This window comes from Lemur catta, chromosome 15, assembly GCF_020740605.2.
Source record: "Lemur catta isolate mLemCat1 chromosome 15, mLemCat1.pri, whole genome shotgun sequence".
Taxonomy (NCBI): Eukaryota; Metazoa; Chordata; class Mammalia; order Primates; family Lemuridae; genus Lemur; species Lemur catta.
Genome location: NC_059142.1, coordinates 1,591,523 through 1,608,066, shown reverse-complemented (window position 1 = coordinate 1,608,066; position 16,544 = coordinate 1,591,523). Strand labels below are relative to the sequence as shown.

Genomic DNA, 16,544 nt, shown 5'->3' with positions numbered 1-16,544 from the left:
GATGGGGTCTCTCTGTATTGCCCAGGCTGGCCTCAAACTCCTGAACTCAAGTGATCTTCCTGCCTCAGCCTCCCAAGTTGCTGGGACCCATGGTACAGGCATGTGCCACCATGCCTGGCTATCTGTCATATTCCTTATAGTACCCATTATGTCAGATGTCAGGTGATCTCTCATTGTGGTTTTAATTTGCATTTCCCTGATGATTAGTGCCCTTTTTTTTACATAATCTTTGGCTACCTTCTGGTTTTTAATTTATTGAACAAATGTAACTGTAAGAAAGAAACAAAAATTATAAACCAACCTAGCCTAATAGTCAGCTGTTCTCAATATTCTGTGTTCCTATTCTGTGTGTCTATGAATACTTAGTTTGATGTACTTATGATCCACCACAATATAATTTTCATTGGCATTTAAAAATGTAACAAATCAAACATGTTTCTTTTTTTGTTATTGTATTAGTCTTTATGATTATGAGGTGGAGCTTGCTTTTGTTTTAGCTCTTTGGAGTCAGCCAGCGAGCCTCAGGGGAGGGGTGGGAATAAGTGATGTTGGGGTGGGAGGAGGACGAGAGACCTGTGGGTGCTGAAGGAGCCAGACTCTGTTCTGCTGCCTCCTCTTGACTCCCCTGCCGTCACCTTGCCACAGTGCCGTGTAAGGTAACGTGGCCGGCAGCAGGGCTTCAGAATGCACTGGTTAGCCATGAGGCTTACCTCCCAGGGCTTGAAGGAGACTCCACTGGTGGAAGCCTGCTAATGGATGACACCATGAGCAGTAGGTCGGCTCCTACTCTTCCATCGGTGCCTGCGAAGAAGGGTGTCGGGGCTGGAGACCTGGGCTCAGATGGGGTGGGGGCAGCCAGGCACTGGCCACAGCTCGGTCTGATGATGAATTTTAGCAACTTTCTCTGAAGCTGACCTCTGCCCCTTACAGTTTCTGAAATGATGTGTGCAGAGATGGGAAGAACCTTTTAGGAAAGAGAGATATAGTCAAAAAAAAAAAAAAGAAAAAAGAACAGATGTAATAAGAAATACAACTGGAATGTATATTTCATAATGCACAGCTGGATGCATTTCACAAATATACTTTGAGTTAATGTTTTTTAAAAATTCCTAGCCGTTTAGATAAGGCATAAGTAACGCTTAAGGGAAGAATAGGCTAAGATTTGGCAGCAAAAGAAAGGAGTTAAACTATAGCTAGAAATAACGACAGAGTATCTGTTCTGTTTTAGCTCTTTCCATCTTCAAAACCAACAAATAACTAGAGGTATAAAAAAATGGAAAGAAAAAAAAGGAGCCTTATTTATGGTTCTACTAGGAGTGGCAGACGGACAGTGAGTCCTGACCCCTCAGGCTTGCCTGTCCTGCTGTAGTTATGGTGAAACTTTAGTTCTCTTCCAGTTGTTATCATGGTTCCTGCCAAGATGACCTCATGCTAGAGACTGGCATTGCTAAAACATTTTATTGCTTAGTGGTTTCAATCTTCATTTCACAAGAATAATCAAATAGGTCTTTTCTTTACCGAGTATGCAGTGTGTTGCAAGTGCAGCATCTGGACGTGAAAAAGGACGGTTGACCCTTAAACAACACTGGTTTGAACTGGTTGTCGAAAAAGTTGAGAAAAAGTTAGGTATGTCATGAATGCATAAAAAATATGTAGATCCTAACCAATTTTATCATTTACTTCCGTAAGATATGCACAAATCTATTTCAAAAAGTTAAAATTTGCCGCAACTTACCCATGCAAACACAGACCATACCTGGCACCATTGGCAGTCAAGAGAAATGTAAACAAATATAAAGATGCACTATTAAATCATAACTGCATAAACCAACTATAGGACATACTGTACTACTGTAATAATTTCATAGCCACCTCCTGTTACAGTTGTGGCGAGCTCAAGTGTTGGGAGTACCTGCTTAAAATGCCCTTTGAACTAATTATGTCCGAGTGAGCAGTTTGTCCCTCTAGTAAATTGGGGATTGCAGTAAAAAGTGATGTCTTGAAGTTCACATGTATTTTAATCGTGTTTAGTGCAATACCATAAACCTCAAATAACTCCATGGAACCCATGTGAAGTGCCACTAGTGATGTTGGAAGTGCGCCCCAAGAAGCAGAGAAAAGTCATGACATCACAAGAAAAGTTGACTTGCGTGCTGTGCACCTTAGATTGAGGTCTGCAGTTGTGGGTGCCACCATTTCAGACAGACAATTCATCTTGCAGACAGACAGCGTCAACTTATAGTAGTAATAAGTAAAGTACAGGACTGTAAATGTATGTTGTCTTATGAACATTTTCTTTTCTCCAGCTTACTTTATTATAAGAATACAGTATATAATACATAAACAAAATATGTGTTAATGGATGTTTGTTATGGGTGAGGCTTCTGGTCAACATTGAGCTATTAGTAGTTAAGTTTCTGGGGAGTCAGGAGTTATACATGGATTTTTTACTTTAAGAGAAGTCAGCGCCCCAACCCCCATGTTGTTCAAGGGTCAACTGTATTGAAAGTCTATTATAGTTCTCTTATTAATAGCTTCCCAGGAACTTAATTTGAAAAAGTTAATTTAAAAACTTCTAAAAATTAAAAACATATTCATATGACAGTTTAGACTTTATGAAGTCAAAGTTTCAAAAGGACTCAGTTGTATTAGGTGTGTAGCGATGAATGCCTTCAGCCTTTACATCCTCAGGATTCAGGATGTTTATTTAATTTATTTATTTTTTTAAGAGACAGGGTCTTACTCTGTTTCCCTGGCTGGAGTGCAGTGGCCTGATCATAGCTCACTGCAGCCTCCAGCTCCTCACTCAAGTGATGGATCCTCCTACAGCCTCCCGAGTAGCTGGAACCACAGGCACGCACCACCACGCCCAGATAATTTTCCTATTTTTAGTAGAGACAGGGTCTCACTCTTGCTCAGGCTGTTCTCAGACTCAAGCGATCCTCCTTCCTTGGCCTCCCAGAGTGCTGGGATTACAGGCGTGAGCCACCGCGCCCAGCCCCCATTTGTGCCTGTTTCTCTATGTGTACACATGAGCACACCACTTACACTTATGTTAAAAGTGATACGTCACTGGATCAGATCAGTCTCTCCTTAGTATTATTTGTATCTTTTCATTTCTTAATCAAATTTTTGTGCTCAATCAAAATATGTTAATGAATTTTTTAAAAGTGTTTATTGAGACATTCACAGTGAACTTAAATTTTGTCAAAAGACTATTGTTTAGTTGCCCATATTATCAGGTCAGATGTATTAAATTTCAAGTTCCATATAACTCAAGGTGACTTATATGAAGGGTATTTACTGGCTTGCGAAACTGGAAGGCCAACAGCAGGCCAAGCTTCAGGGTTGATTAGATTTAGCAACTCATCAGTGCCATTAAGGATTTAGCTTTTTTCTCTCCACACTGCTGTTTGTGTTCCCTTGTGAGGGCAGAGTGGCTGCCAACCGTTCCCACAGCCATGCGGTTTCTCTCCCCTGCCTGGCGATATTTGACAGCCTGCCCACAGCACCTTTCCTCTGTCTCATTGATCCTAATCGAGGTGTGTGCCTGTGCCTTGAGCCGGCCGTGGCTGGGGATGGCAGTGTTCCGACCAGCTCACACTCGGGGTCAGCTCCCCCCAAGTGGAGGCTGTGGAGGAGGTGCCTAAACCCCAGTCAGAACTGGGTCATTAGCTAGAGGAGGAGGCAGTGGATGAGGGGGTGACAGCCACACTGTCTACTATGCCACATGATTTGAAGTCATTTGGGTTTTGTTTATAGAAATGCTTGCTTTTTTTCCATTTTTTTCTTCTTTTTCTGTCTTTAAGGGGCCGTTACAACAGCCAAACGGACAGGCATTCCAGCGCCACGGGAATTTTCAGTAACCGTCTCAAGAGAAAGGTCTGTGCCACGTGGTCCCTCCAACCCCAAGAAACTGGTGTCCAGTCCAACTTCTTCTAGCACCCCCACCCCCACCAAGCACCTGAGGACCACTTCCTCAAAGCCCAAGCAAGAGAATGAAAGTGGAGAAAAGGCTGTGCTTGAGTCTCAGGTTCGGGAACTTTTGGCAGAAGCCAAAGCAAAAGATAGTGAAATTAACAGGCTTCGAAGTGAACTAAAGAAATTCAAAGAGAAAAGGACTCTGAACACCGAAGGGACTGATGCTTTGGGCCCAAATGGAGATGGAACATCAGTCTCACCTGGTGACACAGAACCTTTAATAAGAGTTCTTGAGGAGAAGAACAAGAACTTTCAGAAAGAGCTTGCTCATCTGGAGGAAGAAAACCGGGTCTTGAAAGAGAAACTGACCTACCTTGAGCAATCCCCCAATTCAGAAGGGGCAGCAAGTCACACCTGCGACAGCAGCTGCCCGACATCACTGACTCAGGAGTCAAGCTTCGGAAGCCCAACCGGAGATCAGTTGTCAAATGACATTGATGAGTATAAAAAAAACATCCATGGAAATGCGTTACGGACGTCGGATTCCTCAAGCAGCGACGTCACCAAAGCTTCTTTGTCACCAGATGCCTCTGACTTTGAGCACATTACAGCAGATACCCCCTCGAGGCCCCTGTCCTCCACTAGTAACCCCTTTAAGAGTTCGAAGTGTTCTACCACTGGGAGCTCCCCACGCAACGCCAGCGAGCTGTCCCTGGCTTCCCTCACCGAGAAGATTCAAAAGATGGAAGAAAATCACCACAGCACCGCAGAGGAGCTGCAGGCCACTCTGCAGGAATTGTCAGACCAGCAGCAGATGGTGCAGGAGTTGACGGCTGAGAATGAGAAGCTGGTGGACGAGAAGACGATTTTAGAGACGTCCTTTCATCAGCATCGAGAGAGGGCAGAGCAGCTAAGTCAAGAAAACGAGAAGCTGATAAATCTTTTACAAGAGCGAGTAAAGAACGAAGAGCCCAGCTCTCAAGAGGGGAAAATCCTGGAGCTGGAGCAGAAGTGCACAGACATCCTTGAGCAGGGCCGCTTTGAGAGAGAAAAGCTGCTCAACATTCAGCAGCAGCTGACCTGCAGCTTACGGAAGGTTGAGGAAGAAAATCAAGGAGCTTTGGAAATGGTTAAATGTCTGAAGGAAGAAAATGAAAAACTGAATGGGTTTCTAGAACTGGAACGGCATAATAATAGCGTGATGGCCAATACTTTGGAAGAGTGTAGAATTACCTTGGAAGGGCTAAAGGTGGAGAACGGGTCTTTGAAGGCTCATGTGGAGGGAGAGAAGTCCATGGAGACCAGCACCGCGGGGCCCATGGCAGAGAGCTGTGACATTCAAGAAATGTTGCAGATGGCTCGAGCCGAGAAAGATCAACTGGAACTGTCCTGCACTGAGCTCAGACAAGAATTACTAAAGGCAAATGGTGAAATTAAACGTATTTCAAGCCTGCTAGCCAAGGTAAGAGGGGATATCTCTTTAACTGGTATTTGCTCATCTTTGTTAACATTTCTCTCCTTGGCCCTTAAATTCACAGAACAAAGAGAACTATTTGCTCACTCTATTCCTTCATGAATCCAGCATTCTAGCTTGAAGACCTGTTAGGTTCCAGACAGACTGGAACTGGGGGTACAAAAATGAAACACCCACATTTCTGACTACAGGCAGTTCAAAATGTCGTGGGGATGTAGTGAATCAAATAAGAGAGGATAATGCAATAATAAAGGATATCATAGAGTCTGTCCAGACCCAGTCTAGTACAAAGGAGAGACACCTAGTGTGATATGGGAGAGATGGGGTAGGATAGGAGGACTTCCTGGAAGAAGTGGCAACTGAGCTGAGAAAGATCAAGTGAGAGTTAGCCACAACATCTGTCAGGTAGCATGCTTTTAGCTACTAGTAACAGGCAGTTAAAATCACCTCCAATTTTTCCACCAAACCGCTGTTTTGTGTTTTCTTCCAGATACATGTACGTGTATGTGTATCTCACAAGTTAAAAAAAAATTTAGACTCATCCTGTACATGTTATTGACTTTTTTATGTTTAACTTTTTCTCAGTGTATTTTCGTCATTGAATATTCTTTTAAACATTATTTTAAAGGCCAGATAGTATTTTATTATATAAATATTTCATATTTACTAGTCCCCTGTTGTTTAACATGTATGTATTATTGAACATTTATGTTCTTTCCAGTCTTTCAATATTGTAAATACATTTTTTATACCTCTCTGATTATTTCTTTAGGAGAAATTCCTAGACGTTGACTTACCGGGTCAAAGAGTATAAACATTTTAAAGACTTTCGACACATTCAGCCAGATTGCCCTTCAGAAATATTATGCCAGTGTGTTCCCACCAGCAGTTCATGAGAGCACTTGTTTCCCTGAGCCCTTGCCAACACTTGATATTAAATTGTTATGTCATTCAAATCTGTTAATTATTTCCTTTTTTTAAACCTTTTTTTGCTTGGGGAGATCTTCCCCAGCCCAAGATCAAATAAATAATCATTTTTTAAATTTTTAAAAAAATTCTTTGATCAGTCTGGAATTTGGTATATGCTGCAAGACTTGTGGTGACTGATGACCTTCTGCCCACCTCGCAGAGCAGTGCTGGAAGGTGCAGAGAGACAGCTTCCTGTTTCCTGTTTCCTCCAGGCTCTGGGTCGGTGATTTACGGGTCTGCTGGTGAGAGAAGTTGAAAACATCTCCCCACCTTACTTCAGGGGCTGTCACTGTTTCAAGAAGCAAATTATGCCGCAAGCTCCCAGGGAGACTTTTCTCTACGGCCTCATCTGTCTTAAGACCAGTCCAGTTGCAACCTGATTCCGCACTGAGCCGCCCCCTGGTCATAGTGGTGTCTCTGGTTAGAGCTCCTGCCATTGCCTGTGTTCTAAATTCACAAGTGTTGTATTGAATGTATGGAAGTAATTTCATTAGAGGTTACTAGCCAGGCACGCATTTGAACTGTAGGTTGGTAATTGAAGCTTTGCATTAAGTTTTGTTATCTTGTAGAAGAAGATTATTCTTTTTTTTGCTTCAAGGTTACAAATTACTCTTACAAAATGTTTAATCTCCCAGGTGGGCCTTCTTGAAGAACTCTCTCAGTCCCTCATCTGTCTCTTGTATATTTTGACATTACATTAAATACATATATCAATGAGAAATAATTTGGCATCTTAAAAAATAGCTTATTTTTTTCTGATCATAATGTGATATATTCATTACAGAAGATTTAGAAAATACAGTATAAAAAAGGAAATAAATATTACCTTTAAGCTCACTGCTTAGAGAAAAAACTACTAACATTTTGCAATATGTCCTTGCAGGCTTCTCCTCAGTTCATACACATTTAGGCATGCATAGAAACTTACATTAACTTGATTATGATATTTAATCTTCCTGTTCAGAAGAATAGAGTATGTCCATCCAAATTCCATGAATACAAAGAACTAGTTGGATTAGTTTATCAGTTCTACTGTTAATCTATTTCTGATTATTTCTGCTTTTGCCTTTATTTTCATCCTGCTTTTTCGTATATTTCTTTGGTTTCTTCCTAGTTTCTCGGGTAAAATTTTTCATTCATTTCACTTTGTCCTTTCTTGGTTGATAATGAAAGCATTCAGAGGTATGAATTTGCCCCTTCTTGTAGCTTTGGCTAAATAAAGACAATACAATCTAGAATCTTCTGGGACAAATTAAATCTAATTTAGAGAAAAAGGAAAGTGTTCACATTCTCTGTAGAGTACAAGGCACAACATATATGTTGAAAATCAAGCTGTTATTAATATTATAAAATCAAACTATTGTTAATATATCTCATGTCTAATTGCCTGCTAACTAGAATTATCAAATACTAGGCTGGGTGTGATGGACACGCCTGTAATCCTAGCACTTTGGGAGGCTGGGGCAGGAGGATTGCTTGAGGTCAAGAGTTCGAGACCAGCCTGAGCAAGAGTGAGACCCCCGTCTCTACCAAAAATAGAAAAATTAGCTGGGTATGGTGGCAGGTGCCTGTAGTCCAAGCTACTTGGGAGGCTGAGGCAGCAGGATCACTTGAGCCCAGGAGTTAGTTCAAGGTTGCATTGAGCTATGATGATGCCACTGCACTCTAGCTGGGGCAACAGAGTGAGACCCTGTCTCTAAATAACAACAACAACAACAACAACAACAAAACACTTATCAAATACTGACAGTGGGATGAAAAAGATCCCAGCTAGTATTTTGGGGTAAGGATTTGAGGTAAAGATGGGGGTATGATACCACATAGGGTTTCCTTTTATACATATCAAGATCTTTATGCTGTCTTATGTGCACAGAGACATTGACAGGCAGTGAATTTGTAACATACTAATCTTCCTGCCCTTTTATATTACTGTAGAAAAAGCAAAACCCAGACCTCCTAAACAGACTGATAGCTCCTTGTGTCCCACTGCAGAATATCAACTAATCCATCAGAAGCCATGAATTCACATTATACTTAAGGGCTTCATGTCCAGAGGATGGATAACAGGATCACTTCTAGCACAAAACCACAGTGCAGAACATGGAGTTGTTCTGGGTCCTCATGGCTTACCCGGTGACTAATTTTTTTACTTTTACATTGTACAGTGTGGGATAAAAGTGTGATGGTGGGTGGATCCTGGTCTTGTACCTAATTTAAAGGGCAGCATTTCACATTTCATCATTAAGTATGTTTGTTGTAGGCATTTAGTACATACCCTTTATTATGTTGTATAAGTATTTTGCTAGGATATGTTTTGTTTGGCTTATTTTTAAATAAAGAATGAGGATTGAATTTTTTCTGTATCTACTGACACAATAATGATAGTTTTTATGTAATCATAGCATTTTTCTCCTGTAATTTGTTAATGAGGTGAATTACAATAATGGCTTTTCTGAGATAGTCTAGTGTTAAATCATCTTTGCTTTCCTGGGGTAAATCCTAATTCTTCACTTCTCAATTGTTTCACTTAACATTTTTGTGTAGAACCTTCAAATACAACTGCCTTCAGCGGACGTCGGATTGACTGTCCAGTCAATCACAAAGTACCAGCTTTTGCCCCTTGAGCACTGCATTCATCCTCCCTAATTCTTGGCAGAAGGTGAATATTATGAGAAAAGAACAGAATAACCCATTTACAAAGGGGAAAAGCAATGCCAGACCAATTTATAATCTAATAGATTTAGTAAATCTGTATGTTTCCAGTTTAGGTAAGTTACTTAAATTACTCAGATACTATTAATATTTAGAAGAGCCTTTGAAAGTCTTCAGGTGTACTTTTTTTAAAATAGGAGGTAGGGGCTGGCGGGGAGGGGGGTGCGGTGGCTCATGCCTGTAATCCTAGCACTCTGAGAGGCTGAGGCCGAGGCAGGAGGATCGCTTGAGCTCAGGAATTCAAGACCAGCCTGAGCAAGAGCAAGAGCCTGTCTCTACTAAAAATAGAAAAATTAGGCAGGCATGGTGGCGCACGCCTGTAGTCCCAGCTACTCAGGAGGCTGAGGCAGGAGGATTGCTTGCGCCCAGGAATTTGAGGTTGCTGTGAGCTAGGCTGATGCCACAGCTCTCTAGCCTGGGCAACAGAGTGAGACTGTCTCAAAAAATAAATAAATAAAATAGGAGGTATGTCTCTGCCTCATGCAATAAATGGGAAATTGATAGGACTTCCTCAGTAATTGTGTATTTTGTAGGCTTTTTCTTCCACTTTGAAGTCAGCATTTTGCTAATATCGCCATTCTCTCCAGTCTCTCTGATATACACCATATGCATTTTGCTGGCAGCTTGATCTGTGGCTATATGACATACTTCTGTATAGCTCTGAGGAAAGGTCTGATTTCCACAGAATACCAAAGCCTCCACCTCCTAGCACCAGACTTGTACCTGCCCTAGCCAGCAAGCAGCATGAAGTTGCATAGAATTATTGTTTTTCCAGACTATAACATAATCTGGCTTTAAACTTTTTTTTTTACTTTCACCTTTTCAGTTGTTTGGGATCTTGATTTCAAGTTTAAATATCTTTACTAAGCTTAAAACCTAGAAGTTTTAAAAGAAAAATACTTATTTTTCTTCTGAGGTTGAAAGCTTGTAGGTAGTATCCTTAGAAACTTAGTTCTTTCTGCAGAAACTTGGGTTTCTTCCAGAGGATTAAGGCGATTATAAATAACTACTCACTGTGAGTGGTCAGGGGAGAACCAGTAGAGGTGAAATGACCAGTTGTAACCAGTGTTGATCCTGGAGCCAAACTGATTTAGAGTAGCCACTGGCAGAACCAAAATGTGAGAGAAAAATGTGGCAAATAGATCACCCTATATCCACGACATCAGAAACGGATGCCTCAAAGGACTTAAGAGATCTTGATGCCTGGTTTAAGCAGTCGCTGGTCCAGGAGTCTATGCAGGTGGTAAGAAAGCCCTACTGTCGCGACATAAGCCAGCAGACAGTCCCTCTGCTCCCAGGCCTGAGGTCAGGAAACGCGTGGTTGCTAGCAGTGGTCCAGAGTGCCAAGGCTGGGGGCTGGCAGCTCAGTGAGTGATTCTTGGGCCCTCCTGCGATGGGTGCAGCCTAGCTCAGCACCACCACGCATCTTGGCCCCTCATGCCGGGGCTGTCGGCAGGGCATGTCTCCCCACAATGCCCCAGCAGCTTTCGCTTCGTATCTCATCGGTCAGTTGAGACCAATGACACAGCCACCCCCAGCCCACCTCTCTCAAAATCACAAGATCTCAGCCTGACTCGAGCTAAATTGGGATTCTGTTAGGAAGGAGGAACGGGGGTGGGGTGGTTGGCTTTGGGCGGGTAATGAGCACTGTTGGCCTCCCGCCAGGACTCAGTGCCTTCACTTTTCCCCCCAGAGTACTCGGTGATCTCATCGTATAGACTCTTCCCCACGCACTAAACTCACCGCCTCACTCCTTGCAGGGCCCGGCCACACCTGTTCTTTCCTGGCCGGGTGTGCTTGTTGGGAAACGTGGTGAGGGGGACGCTCTCTCTGCCTAAAGGGCCCGCCACCCAACCCCTTCCTCACTCACCTGGTCCCTACAGGGCCACTTCCTTAGAGCTCTTCCCTCGGCTCTGTGGGGCCGCTGTCTCTCGGACTCTCCAGGTTGCCTCAGTGAGTTATGCTGTAGTGGAGCAACCAGTATGGTCTGTGTGCAAGCCCCTTGCCCATCCCAGCCACTTGGAGATGCTCCACAGTGTTGGCAAGTCTGTTTGGTGGGGTTGAGGGGAACCTCAGGGGACACTTCTCCTGCCTGAATAATGACTTGCTGTTGTTGCAGAGCTGGTGAGGTTACTTAGCTGCAAACAGGGAGATGCAATCATCGTCACTTCAGACCTCATTTACCCCCCTTTCTGGCACAAAACGTCCACTGTCTTTGGTGAAACAGGCTGACATCATGCTGGCAAGAAGGCGTGTCAGACGCTTTTGTCCACAGCCTGTTTCCAGCTCCCCTGGAGCCCCTGAGGAGGTGGAAATCAGGAGGGGACTGTGGGTGGTAGCTGGGGAGAGGCCGCAGGCCCCAGCCTGGCTGTGCAGAGCCTGCTGTTCACCAAGAGCTGAGGCTTATGGAGATTAAAAGACAAAGCCAGGACGCCTGTGTCTTTATTACCTGAGCTGTGACAGTTGTGTGGTCCTCAATTCATGACAGTCACGTGTTGGCCTGTCTGCTGGATCCCCCTCACCCAGGTCTCTGCTCTTGAAACCGTGTGCAAAGGGGCGAAAGCTGACCCTGCAGGTGTGGTGGAGGCGATTGGATGGTTTGAGGAAGGGTGGTCTTGTCGGCGGGGCCAGATCTGCAGAACCTTGTGGCTCCAAGCCCTGTGATCCCACAGGGGGGCTACTTCTCCCTGGGGGCCTGGCATCAGCTGCTGCCCTTTCTGGGTTCCTTGCCTGCCCCCCGCCCCCTGTGATGGACTCATTTTTCTCCTTAGATACATTACTACCTTCAGTGAGGTGAGGCCTCAGCACCGTCTCTTCCTTCCAGCTGCCCGCAGGGCTGGCCTGTGGGCCCGGGTGTCGTCCCAGCGTGTCCTGGGAAGCACCTGGGTGAGGCACCTCTGCTTCTGAAGGTCCCTCCAGGTCACAGCCCTGCTTCTGAAGCTCCTCCAAGTTCCCAAAGGTGAAATACAGATTTTTATCCTCATCTTTGAGTTTTCCATCAGCCTTTTTTTTTTTCTATAACAGAAGTGTAAATAAACTAGCATATCCTCCTCTCTCTTGGCAGAGCAGTGTTTCAAAAAGAAATAGTAATAATTCAAATTTAGGCCAGTAAGAATAAAATATGGCTGGCTGGCTGCAGTATCTGTTCACAACAGGGCCAAGAAAGAAGCAGAGGGAGTTTTGTAGTGGCCAATCTAGATGTCAAAACAAAAACAACACACATTTGTACTCATGGTAAAGTTACTAAGCTATCAATCCAAGTTTATTTACTCTTATACTGTATATAATTTCAGCACTGCGATTTCTTCCATATATTAGGTATTTAGTAAATACTTATCAGATGAATAAATGGATGTCAGAGAAACTTGCAACAGAATTAGGAGGGATGCTGCTATATCAGTATGTTCAGAAATGAAGTTTATCACATTGAAATAATAAAGCTAATATTTTAGTGCTTTATATGTGCTAGGTACTATTAGAACCTTTAGATCATTTAATCTCATTTAATCATCATAACCTTATACTGTAGATTCTGTCGTTAATGTTTTTTCAGTTGTGCAAACAGGCAGAGAATAGTTAAGTTATTATTCTAATTAATTGATTGATGAAGCTAGGATTCAAGCTAGGTGTGACCTCAGAGCTCTTGCTGTTAATCGCTGATTTTAACAGCTTCCCAGCTCCCTGAAAGCAGAGAAGATAGAGAAAAAGTCCTTAAAAAGGACTCTGACACGCTGTCACTGTCTTTTTAAAGCCAAAGCCCTTTGGTTTGTAGGAAACAACCTTTGAAAGCCTCTGTTGAACTAGGACAACTTTACTTGACTGTAATATAATGGAGAGATTCACAGTGAAAACCTGAGTCATCAAGAAATGTTTGATTTCTAACCTGAACGTTGAAAGCAGTAGGCGTTCACCAGGTGAATGGGCAGCGGGGATGGTGGGAATATTGCTGGAAGAGAACAGTAAGCCCTGGGCCCAGAAGCCAGGCAGGTCAGGAAGTGTGCGAGCAGTTTATTGTTCCTGGGGTGCACAGGGCAGTCACTGGAAGTGCCCAGGAGGGGGCGCCCGTCAAGCAGTTTGAGCTTTATCCTTAAGGTGGTGGGATTCTCAAAAAAAATTTTTTTTAAATAACTGCTTTATTGAAATATAATCCACATAAAGTGTGCAAGTCAGTGGTTTTTAGCATACTCACACTGTTGTGCAACCATCGCTACAATTAATGAGGAACATTTTTATCACCCCATAAAAAAACCTTACACATTAGCAGTCCCTCCCCAATATCATCTCCCTCCCAGCCCTGGCAACCACTAATCTGCTTTTTGGCTCTGTAGATTTACCTCTTCTGCATATTTTATATACATGGAGTCATACTCCGTGTGGCCTTCTGTGTTTGGCTTCTTTGACTTAGCATGGTGTTTTCAGGGTGCAGCCACGTGGTAGCGTGGACCAGCACCTCCTTCCTCCTTGTGGCTGAGGTGCGTGGCGTGAGTGTGCGGCGCTCCGTGTGTCTGTTCCACCAAATGGACACGTGGGTGGTTTCTACATGTGGGCTGTTATGAATAATGTTGCAGTGAATGTTTGTGTGCAGGTTTTTGTGTGAGTATGTTTCCATTTCTCTTGGATATATTACTCAAGAGAGGAATTGCTGAGTGATGTGGTGACTCTGTGTTTAACTCTTTGAGGAACTGCCAAACTGTTTTTCAAAGTGGCCACACACCATTTTACTTTTCCACCAGCAATCTCAGCGTGTGAGGGCCGCAGTTAGCCTTCCTGGCAGGCGTGTAGCGGTGTCTTACTGTGCTTTGATTTGCATTTCCCCGATGTATAATGATGTTGAGCATTTTTTTTCGAGTGCCTGTTTGGAGGAATAACTATTTAAAAATCCTTTGTCCATTTTTAAATTGTATAACTTGTCTTATGGTTGAGTTGTAGGAGTTATTTATATATTCTAGATATAAATCCTTTACAGTTTGCAAATTACAAATATTTGCAGTTTTCAAATATTTCCTCCCATTCTCTGAGTTATCTTCTTACTGTCTTGATAATGTCCTTTGAGGCACAAACGTTTTTAATTTTTATGAAATCCAGTTTACTGTTTTTTTTTCCTTTGGTGGTTTGTGTTTTGGTCTGAGGAATTTTAAACAAGGGAGTTACAGAATTGCATTTACAGTTTAGAAAGATTGCTTTGGCTACCGCTGGGTGAGAAAGAATGAAGGACAGAGAGTGGGATAGGAGGGAGGAGAAGGGTTGGAAAGAATCTGGACACTAGGTATTTAGAAGGTAGGCTCAGTAGGGTTGGTGACTGATGTGATGTTGGAGATGTGCAGGAAGGAGGTGTTTCGGTCCATTCATAGATCTCTAGCCTGTGTGATGGACTGTGTGGCTGTGCTGTTTCTGAGACAAGGATCACAGAATGTGGAGCAGGTCTGAGGAGGGAGAGTTGTCATTCGAGCCAGAAAGGATATCCAGGCCTGCAAGCCCAGGCTGCTGTCAGCACCTGCCAGTCCCCGCCGCAGAGGAGGCCTGGAGGGCCCTGTGCTTGTAGCCCAGAAGCGCCTCCAAGGCTGGACATGGTGCCTGAAGCCTCCCTTTACCCCTCCAGTACCTGTAAAAGCAGTAAAAAGTGTCTAACCAGGGTGTTCTCTTCCTGATGGATTTCACATTGCTGAGGTTTGCAAAGAGTCTCGACAGTGTGAGAGGAGCGTAATCGAAGGTGGGTCGGTAGGACCATAACTTTCTACCATTCTCCACCTTTGCGTCTATTTTTTTGAAGCGCTCAAGATAATCTACCATTCTTTCTTTCTTTCCCTTTCATTCTTTCTTTTTGCCTGTTTCTTCTTCTGAGGCAATATTCAAGATAATTTTATTGAATGGAAAACATAGTCACCAAATTCAGTCAAAAGTCAAGTGAAATGTTACTTTACATCCCAAAGATCTTCCAATGTGTAAGACCACTTCTCCACTTTTGCTAGTTTCTAACAGAATTACCTATACAACTTTATCTGGAATTTATTCAGAATTTATCATAATGACCTAGTTCTATATCTGCCCATGTCTCTATGTTATTAGTATGTGAATATTTGAATGAAGGATGAAATGATTTCTCAAAGGACATACTTCTTCCACTTACGTTCTTTGTTATGAGAACCTACTAAAAATAACTGTAATGCTGGAATGTTTAAGCCATGTCTTCACCTCACAGCATGCTTTTATTTTTAACCTACTGAATTCTTGGTTCTTTATGTATTGATAATATTGCTAGGTTAACTACCAGCCTATTCTCTTGTTCTCTTTATTCTGCCTTCTCTATTCTTGTGGTCAGACGTATAGGATGAGACCTTGGTTCTTAGTTGATCTCTACCTCTATTTCCTTTGTACTTTTGTTCATCATCCTCAGCTAAAAAAAGCTATATAGGTAGATGCACCTGGCAGAGATCTTTATTCAGTGCAGTCAAATCGTCCAGTGGTCGAACCATCAGGACCAGTGTCCACCCCGCTGAGAAGAGAGCCGAGGTGTGTGGGTGGCGCTGCCAGCACAGGAGTGCTCTGTGGCTCTCAGTGCGGGTGCACCCCAGGCCCCTCACCGGGGCTGAGCACTGCCTCCCTCCCCAGCTGCTGGGCGTAGTGACTGCTGCCCCCACCCCAGCCCGGGGGCTGGTGGCGCTTGCTGAGATTCTAGCCCTGTCTGATCCCAGCGCTGCCCTGCCTATCCCCTGGGCCTCTGCTGCCGCCAGGACCGGCTTCCTCTGCCCTGTCTCCAGGAAGCACCGGCCGGCCTGGGAAGTTCATTTGAATCTGTTTATAATGCAGTTCCACAGACCCCATTTCCAGAGAAAGCTGATCTTTGAAAATGAGAGATGCTTGGAATGCATGAAAGTGATTTTTTTTTTAAGAGAAACATTGAAAATTACATTGCTGGGTGTCTAATAGTGTAATTCTTGAACTAGAGAAGTTAAACTCGAAGGAGATGGCCAGCCAGGTGCAGTGGTGTGTGTCTTACAGTCCCAGCTACTCGGGAGGCTGAGGTGGGAGGATCACTTGAACCCACGAGTTTGAGACCAGCCTGGGCAAGAAAGCAAGACTCTGTCTCTTTAAAAAAAAAAAAAAAACCTCAAGCAGGGGAAACACTAAAGAACTGGCCAGTAGAAAGACCAGCTATGCAAAAGGCAGTGTGGAATTCTAACAGTGATGAAAGTGTAGGGTTTTGATCTCAGCCACTTGATAGACTGGATTATGCTTTTCAAATGATTTAATTTCTCCCTCTCACCATTTGTTAATCCATAACATGAATATAAAAACACCTGCCTGTTACTACTTAGTAACCCCTGTTACGAAGTTACAAAGCTACTTAATGGGGTTTTGTTTCTTGTCTTTTTTTTTTTTAAATAAAAGAGGTTTCCAGCATATGTTGTTAAACTTGAGGGAATTATTTTGACATCAAGAAGTGATATGTGCATTTGAAATGGTATAC

The 16,544-nt window shown here is 43.3% G+C and overlaps 1 protein-coding gene across 6 annotated transcripts in view; it reads left to right on the top strand.

The window, feature by feature from the left end:
* The window catches only part of SPECC1 (sperm antigen with calponin homology and coiled-coil domains 1), a 206,734-nt gene that overhangs the window by 98,939 nt on the left and 91,251 nt on the right, over positions 1-16,544 (top strand). For all 6 annotated transcript variants that reach the window (XR_006739412.1, XM_045569446.1, XM_045569444.1 and 3 more), the window contains one exon: positions 3,810-5,383. Coding sequence is in view for 5 of the 6 variants with exons in the window: in XM_045569446.1 (XP_045425402.1) it covers positions 3,810-5,383 (1,574 nt within the window). In the remaining variant the exon portion in view is untranslated. The remainder of the gene's footprint in view (positions 1-3,809; positions 5,384-16,544) is intronic.